Genomic DNA, 9240 nt, shown 5'->3' on the forward strand with positions numbered 1-9240 from the left:
ACTGCCTCATGACCACTGCAACATCGCAAACCAAAGACTCTTACCAGAACCAGTTGAAGGGAAAAGACCTGTAGTGATAAAGAGCCACGTCCATCCACTCTGGCTTCTTTACGTAGGCCCTACTTTCCATCTTTAAAACGTTTCCATCCCAAGGAAAACATTAAAAACCTCATCAAGTGTGCTTCAAATACGGTCGGTTGTGTCATTTGTTTGATGGAAAAATCGTGTACTTTCTTTCTTAACGTATTGCAACTCGTCACTTTCCTAAATGGTTATTTCTGTTCGTGGTTTATCAGTCAGCGATTTTAAGAATCTTTATGGTCAAAATTCTTTCCCTAAAAGTTTCATTGGCCTTTTTCATTTTCACTCTCCCACCTATATTTAGGTATCGTCCAGGGATTTTTATATGGGATATGCTGCTGCTGCTACTGCTGCTAAATCGCTTCAGTCGTTTCCAACTCTGTGCGACCCCAGAGACAGCAGCCCACCAGGCTCCCCCGTCCCTGGGATTCTCCAGGCAAGAACACTGGAGTAGGTTGCCATTTCCTTCTCCAGTGGATGAAAGTGAAAGTGAAGTCGCTCAGTCGTGTCCGACTCCTAGCGACCCCGTGGACTGCAACCCACCAGGCTCCTCTGTCCATGGGATTTGCAACCGATAAAGAGCAGTGTGTGCTTCCCGGGTGGCTCAGCGGTAAAGATCCGCCTAGAATGCAGGAGTTGCAGGAATGGCAGGTTTGATCCCTGGGTCAGAAAGATCCCCTGGAAGAGGGCATGGAAACCCACTCCAGTAGTCTTACCTGGAAAATTCCATGGACAGAGGAGCCTGGTGGGCTACAATCTATAGAGTCTGAAAGAGTCAGAAACGACTCAAACCACCTAGATGCCGGCATCCATTTCTTGGGGCTTCGCAGTTGGAATCAGTGGTAAGAAACTTGCCTGCAATGCAGGAGACACAGGAGCCCCGGGTTTGATCCCTAGGTGGAGAAGGTTCCCTGGACGAGGGCATGGAAACCCACTCCAGTATTCTTGCATGGATAAGCCCCATGGACAGAGGACCGTAGTGGGCTACAGTCCATGGGATCACAAAGAGTCTGACATGACTCAAGAGGCTTTAGCACACACAGATGCATCCATTTCTTGTTGTGGGACATGTCCCTAGCTCTTTGCATCAGTAAAAGAAGAGGAGGATCAGCAGTTAAGAGAAATAAGATGACTCCTTCTTCTACCTCAAGTATTTGACTGCTAATGCTTAAGAGAATATTTACTGAATTTAATGTCCATTGTGTTGTATGCCTTTCTATGAAAATCAGACTGCAGATTAATGGGGAAGGAACTGTGGTACTGTGCCAGTTCACTAAGACACTGCTATCGTGCTTTGTGTATTTTGTGTTTGTAAATACAGAAATGCAATAGGATCACTGTTGAAAGATGTTACAGATGCAGCAAAATTGCTCTAGAGAGTGAAGACTGGGAGTGTAAGGGAGGACAACACATAAGAAATCTAGAGAGGAAAAAAAGAAAATTGGAATATTGTATATCAGTTTCTTCACTCTATCTATTGTATAGCACACATAAACTGCTTCTGAAGCACTCCATAGTACACTTTGGGAGAATGAGAATAAACTGGGAAATGAAATTGCTGGGAAAATAATTCAGAACTTACCGAACTCTGTCATGACTGACCTAGAGGAAATACTACAGCTATAGTCAGGAGGTTGGAATTTTGTAGATCCTCCTAGCTTTTCTCTCATTGTTTTGCTGAGAATCAAATACTTCACAGATTTTTACATCCAATAACAGTGGTACTAATAAATTCTTCTCAACTTTAAATTTTTTTATGGATATATTCATGAGTTGCAATATTATATTTGTTCAGGTTTACAACATTGTGCTTCAGTTGTTTTATATATTATACTCTGTTTACATTTATTATTAGATAATTGGTATATTTCTCTGTGCTGTACAGCATATCCTTGTTGCTTAAAGTTCAAAATGAATAGTTTAAAATATAATGAAATATTAAGTTCTAATGAAAACCATTGTAAATTAAAAAGGACTGAAATCGCAGAGTGCTTTCTCTCTCTCTAAGGATGTCGTAACCTTGAAATCAATCTTTTAAAAAAGAAATAGGAGAATAGAATTATGGACAGAGGGAAAGGGGAGGAGAGGGTGAGATGCAAGGAAAGAGCAACATGGAAATTTACATTACTGTATGTAAAATAGATAGCCAACGGGAATTTGCTGTATGGCTAGGAAACTCAAACAGGGGCTCTGTATCAACCTAGAGGCGTGGGATGAAGAGGGAGTTCCAAAAGGGAGGGGATATATGTATACCCTAGGCTGATTCATGTTGAGGTTTGACAGAAAACAGCAAAATTCTGTAAAGCAATAATCCTTCAATAAAAAATTAATTAATTAAAAAATAAAAAGTATCTCAAAACAAAAATAAAAGGAATAGGAAAATAAGCAACTAGTTTGAAATTCAGCAATATACTTATAGAAATAAAAATGTCAGTGCACCAAGAAGAAAACATATGGACATTAAATTCAGTAAATACTATCATAAGCAATAGCAGCCAAATACTTGAGGTAGAAGAAGAAGTCATCTCATTTCTCTTAACTGCTGAACATCCTCCTCCTTACTTTGATGCAAGGAGCTAGAGGCATGTCCCACAACAAGAAGTGGGTGCATGCATGTGCGCTAAGTCTCTTCAGTTGTGTCCCACTCTTCGTGGCCCTATGAACTGTGGCCCACCAGGCTCCTCTGTCCCTGGGAATTATCCAGGAAAGAATACTGGAGTGGGTTTCCATGCCCCCCTCCAGGGAACCTTCTCCATCTAGGGACAGAACCTGGGTCTCCTGTGTCTCCTGCATTGCAGGCAGGTTCTTTACTACCGGCACCACCTGGGAAGACCCAAGAAATGGATGCATGCATGCTAAGCCCCTTCAGTCGTGTCTGACTCTTTGAGACCCTATGGATTGTAACCCGCTAGGCTCCTCTGTCCATGGGATCTTCCAGCAAGAATACTGGAGTGGGTTGCCATGCCTTTCTCCAGGGCATCTTCCCACTCCAGGGACTGAATCCATGGCTCTTAGGTTTCCCACATAAGAAGGCAGGTTCTTTACCACTAGCACCACCTGGGAAGCCCCAAGAAATGGATGCCTGTACTTCAATCGCCATGGTTAAAAGCAGGTGCTTGAATGGAAAAACATCAGGGAAACTATCACCCCAAGTTCCCACTCCATCTCTAGGCTGAGTGTCACAGGAAGGTTGTTATTTGTTCATCTCTCCTCACTCCACCATACGTTTGGCCAATTGCTTTGGCTCACGGGCTGCCAGTCCCTCATTGGCTGCTACTGTGGAGACTGTGGCTACATTCTCTGTCACTGGACTATCCCATCATCCCTGCAAGTGTGCAATTCAGTCAAGATTTTTTCTTTCTTTCTTTTTTTTTTTTTAAAGCAAAATATTCTAAGTTGCAAACAAAAAAAAGGATCAGAGAAATCTGGATAAGGTAATTTAAAAAGATATGGTGCTTGATTCCAGAAATTTAGAATTTTCTTATTTTACACTGTGTTTGAGTCCTACTTTACACATGGAAGTGAATTGGGATTGAAAGAATAGAATGGGTAAATGTGATTTTTATATCTGCTACTGCTGGTGCAGTGGTCAAGAATCTGACTGACAGTGCAGGAGACAAAAGAGACACAGCTTCTATCCCTTGGTCAGAAAGATCCCCTGGAGTAGGAAATGACAACCCAGTTCAGTATTCTTGCTTGGAAACTTTCAAGGAGATAGGAGCCTGACAGTCTCCTGTCCATGGGGTCAGAAAGAGTTGGTCATGACTGAGTGACTGAGTGTGCACACACACACACACACACACACACACACACACACACACACACACTGCTCTTTGTGAGCCTGTGTGCTACCTTGCTTCAGTGGTGCTCGACTCTTTGCAGACCCTATGGACTGTAGCCCACCAGGCTCCTCTCTCCATGGGACTGATTCTCCAGGAAGGAATACTGGAGAGAGTTGCCATGCCCTCCTCCAGGGATCTTTATGACCCAGGGATGGACCCTGTCTCTTCTGCGACTCCTGCACTGAAGGCAGATTCTTTACTGGTGAGCCACCTGGGAAGACCACACTGTTTTTGTTTTTTGTTTTTTTTCTTTTTATTATTATTATTTTTTAATTTTATTTTTTTTACTTTACAATACTGTATTGATTTTGCTTTATCAGTTGCTATACCCATATAAAAATCTCTGGATGATACCTAGATAGAGATGGGAGAATGAAAATGGAAAAGGCCAATGAAACTTTTAGGGAAAGAATTTTGACCATAAAGATCCCTAAAATCACTGAGAAACCACGAATAGAAATAACCATTTAGGAAAGTGACGAGTTGCAATATGTTAAGAAAAAAGTACACGATTTTCTGTCGAACAAATGACACAACCGACACATATTGAAGCAAAGTTAATGAGGTTTTTAATGTTTTCTTTGGGGTAGAAATGTTTTAAAGATTAAATGTAGGGCCTAAGGGGAGAACCCTTAAGTCTGGTTTGCAATGGTCAGACAGTCCTGAGGCAGTTCATCTGCAGGTGTGGTATCTGATGACCGACTTGGTGGCCTCGGACGTGGCATACTTGCCGAGCTCCCCAGGCAACAGAAGACGCACAGCTGTCTGGATGTCTTCGGTCATGATGGTGCAGCGCTTGTTGCTGTGGGCCAGGCGCCCGGCCTCTTCGGCAATCCGCTCGAACATATCTTTCACAAACGAATCCAGGATGTTCACGGACTCACGGGAAAGACTCAGGCCTGTATGTACTTGCTTCAGCACCCTAGGGAAATAGGTAGCAAAGCTGGAGAAATTACCCTGACGGCAGCGGCGGCGACGGCAACGGCGGCCCTTAGCTGTCTTCTGCTTTGCCTTTCTTGGTTCAGCATCATACGGCTCTGGTTTGGAGGTCTCTGCTTTTGCCATCTCCATTTCAGAGGGCTCAATTTCGGAGGTGCTGGTTTCTATGGTGATCACGTCTTCCTCATGGCTGTCAGAGGATGGTGCAGACACGGTAGAGCCACCATTCTCCATAGCGCAGCCCAGAAGAACAGTGAGACCGTTGAAGGCCGTTGGCCGAATTTATAGGCCCGGCTTTCCCTGACGTCACAGACACTGTCCATATCTGATTGGATGCAAGGCAGGGGGGCCTGTTACTATGGCAGCCCATGTCACGTGACACCGGACGTCCCACCTCCCCACTCCTGCCCTGCCCCTCCCCCGTGTTTAACCCCCAGTCAGCACAACTCCCCCTGGTGGCTCTGATGGTAAAGTGTCTGTCTACAATGCGGGATACCTGGGTTGGATCCCTGGGTCGGGAAGATCTCATGGAGAAGGAAATGGCAACCCACTCCAGTACCGTTGCCTAGAAAATCCCATGGACAGAGGAGCCTGGTGTCCATGGGGTCACAAAGAGTCGGACACGACTGAGTGACTTCATTTTCACTTTCAGCCAAACTCAGTGAAAGTCACCTAAATTGAAAAATGAAATAATCAGTTAAAGCTTCCTGAGAGAGTATGACAGACCTCCATAGTTCCAGCTCTTTCAGGCATCAGAGTGACTCTGGTCACTTGGTGGACATTTTACTCCAACACAGAATCTTCTCCTGGTTGACCTACAGTGGCATGAGCAGAATGTCCTGGCTTCCTCAGCAGAGTGCTCCTGAAAATCATAGGAATGAAATGAACAGCTATTATCTCCAAAATTTATCAAAACCAATGATCAGTATGAAGAGAATGACAGAATCCCATTCTCCAAATACAGAACACAAACAGAAATAAGAATACTTACACATACACACTAAAAAAATTTAACATTTTTCAAATTATAAATTGTTTTCTTAAACATTATTTAGGTCCCCCAAATACCACACATACTGGCATTGATTAATGATTTATAGTGGTTATTTCTCAAAAAATGATCACTCATTGCTGAAAAGCCACTAGGGTGAGAGAAAATGAATAAAAAAAGAGAGAAATAAAACACCTAGAAATAAACGTACCTAAAAAGAAAGTGAAGAGGAACTAAAAAGCCTCTTGATGGAAGTTAAAGACGAGAGTGAAAAAGGTGGCTTGAAGCTCAACATTCAGAAAATGATCATGGCATCTGGACCCATCACTTCATGGGAAATAGATGGGGAAACAGTGGAAACAGTGTCAGGCTTTATTTTTGGGGGCTCCAAAATCACTGCAGATGGTGATTGCAGCCATGAAATTAAAAGACACTTACTCCTTGAAAGAAAAGTTATGACCAACCTAGATAGTATATTCAAAAGCAGACATATTACTTTGCTGACTAAGGTTCGTCTAGTCAAGGCTATGCTTTTTCCAGTAGTCATGTATGGATGTGAGAGTGGGACTGTGAAGAAGGCTGAGCACCAAAGAATTGATGCTTTTGAACTGTGGTGTTGGAGAAGACTCTTGAGAGTCCCTTGGACTGCAAGGAGATCCAACCAGTCCATTCTGAAGGAGATCAGCCCTGGGATTTCTTTGGAAGGAATGATGCTAAAGCTGAAACTCCAATACTTTGGCCACCTCATGCGAAGAGTTGACTCATTGGAAAAGACTCTGATGCTGGGAGGGATTGGGGGCAGGAGGAGAAAGGGATGACAGAGGATGAGATGGCTGGATGGCATCACAGACTCAATGGACATGAGTCTAAGTGAACTCCGGGAGTTGGTGATGGACAAGGAGGCCTGGCGTGCTGCGATTCATGGGGTTGCAAAGATTCAGACACGACTGAGCGACTGAACTGAACTGAACTGAAGGTGGTGAAAGACCTGTACTTAGAAAAAATAAGACCCTGATCAAGGAAAGTGAACATAATACAAACAGAGGGAAAGGTTTACTTTGTTTATGGATTGGAAGATTCATATTGTTAAAATAAACATGCTATCCAAGGCAATCCACATACTCAATACAATTGCTATGAAAATACCTGGGCATTTTCTACAAAACTAGAACAGACAATTTTAAATTTTGTATGGAAAGATGAAAGACCCTGAATCGCCAAAACCATCTTAAGGAAGAAGATCAGAACTGGAGGAATCAGGTTCCCTGACTTTGAACTATATCAGAAAACTACATTAATCCAATCAGTATAGCACTGGCACAAAAACAGACATGTGGAACAGAAGAGAGAGCCCAGAAATAAACCTGTGTGCTTATGGTCAATTAATCTATAATAAAAAAGACAAGAATATACAGTGGAGAGAAGACAATCTCTTCAGTAAGTGGTGCTGGGGTAACTGGATAGCTACATTTTGGATAGCAAAGTAAAATGAGAACATTCTCTAACAGCATATACGAAAATAAACTCAAAATGGACTAAAGACCTAAATATAATACATATATTATGTAGGAAGTCATCTTAAGAAACAGAATTCATTAGATATGTTATTGAGCTGTGTTTCTTTCACATTTGTAAATTCAGAAATTCAATGAACATATCAGTTATTAAAAAAACATTAAAAATACAAAACAATTGGGTTTTAAAGAGATAATTGGGACCACAAAGGTCTCTGATACAGAGGAAATCTAGGATGGAGAAGGGAAAAGCAGTCTGATGTTGAAGACTGGAAGGGGGAGTAACACCAGTACTTATTCACTTCAGTTGATTATTGAGGAAATAAGAGAGCCTAGTGAGCAATCACCGTGCAATGTTGTGGTTCACTGTAAAGGCAAAATAAGGGAAATGGCTTCACGGCTGAGTTAACAACTGCAAGTCTCAACTCACGGATGATGGTGTTGATAGGATAGGCATACCTCATTCAGAAACCTTTTCAACATTACCATTGTTTATGGATTCACTTATAAAGAGGACCCCAACACAGCATAGAAGTTAAGTGCAACAAAAATTCATGAAAAAAACTCATTTCACACTGCCTAGAATCAGAAGTTTCTACCCTATCTCATTCAGATGATCTATTGTCATTCTTTTCCAGCCCTTATTCTCTTGTTTTTGAAGTGGAAAACCTTCATGATTTTCAGCTCAACATCATAGGGATGGTGAGGGCATTCAGTCAGAGAAGCTGAAAAGTTCACGTTGACTCCATGTCAGCCAAGGAGGGACTCAAACTGGTAGCCACAGTCACTGAGCCTCACTACAGCGAGGTTATCCTGACTAAACCGATGATGGTCTTCCTGGGGTGTTCGGGTCTGGTGACAGTAGTGTAAGAAGTATGATTATTTATCTACTTTATTGTTCATTTTATAAAACTAATTAAGATCATTTAAATAGTATATAAGTATTAGAAAATGGTCAAATAGTAAAGAATCCACTAGCAATGCAGGAGACTCAGGTTTAATCCCTGGGTCCAGAAGATCCCCTGAAGTAGGCAATGGAATCCCACTCCAGTGTTCTTGCCTGGAAAATTCCATGGACAGAAGAGCGAGGCAGGCTACAGTCCATGGAGTCACAAAGAGTCAGACACGACTGAGCGACTAATGCTTTCAACACTTTCAAATATTCTAGAGCTCCTGTACAAAATGCTAGTGATTAGGTCAATTAAACACATTCATTTATTGTCTCATACTTGTGGAGGCTCCAAGTCCAAATCAAAGTTTCATCTGAGTTGGATTTATGCAAGGTGTGAATGCATAAGGGGCCCCCATTCCTGGCCACTTTCCTTGGCTTGTAAATAGCTGAAATCTCCCTATACCTTCCCACATTTTCTTCCCTATATGTATGTATCTATGTCTGATTTTCCCTTTCCAGTTCAGCTCAGTTATTTCAGTTGCTCAGTTGTGTCCAACTCTTTGTGATTCCATGAAACACAGCACGCCAGGCCTCCCTGTCCATCAGCAACTCCCGGAGTCCATCCAAACACATGTCCATTGTGTCGTTGATGCCATCCAACAATCTCATCCTCTGTCGTCCTCTTCTGCTCCCACCCTTAATCTTTCCCAATATCAGGGTCTTTTCCAATGAGTCAGCTCTCCGCATCAGGTGGCCAAAGTATTGGAGTTTCAGCTTCAGCATCAGTCCTTCCAATGAACACTCAGGACTGATCTCCTTTAGGATGGACTGGTTGGATCTCCTTGCAGTCCAAGGGACTCTCAAGAGTTTTCTCCAACACCACAGTTCAAAACCATCATTTTTCGGTGCTCAGCTTTCTTTATAGTCCAACTCTCACATCCATACATGGCTACTGGAAAAAAACCATAGCCTTGACTAGAT

The 9240-nt window shown here is 42.5% G+C and overlaps 1 protein-coding gene across 1 annotated transcript; it reads right to left on the reverse strand.

The window, feature by feature from the left end:
- Window positions 1-4595: 4595 nt before the first annotated feature.
- On the reverse strand, window positions 4596-5096 carry LOC138071125 (histone H2B 1/2-like). Its single transcript, XM_068962544.1, has one exon. It carries the CDS (start codon window positions 5094-5096, stop codon window positions 4596-4598), a length of 501 nt encoding a protein of 166 aa, XP_068818645.1.
- Between the last annotated feature and the right edge of the window lie 4144 nt (window positions 5097-9240).

This window comes from Capricornis sumatraensis, chromosome X (genome assembly GCF_032405125.1).
Source record: "Capricornis sumatraensis isolate serow.1 chromosome X, serow.2, whole genome shotgun sequence".
Taxonomy (NCBI): domain Eukaryota; kingdom Metazoa; phylum Chordata; class Mammalia; order Artiodactyla; family Bovidae; genus Capricornis; species Capricornis sumatraensis.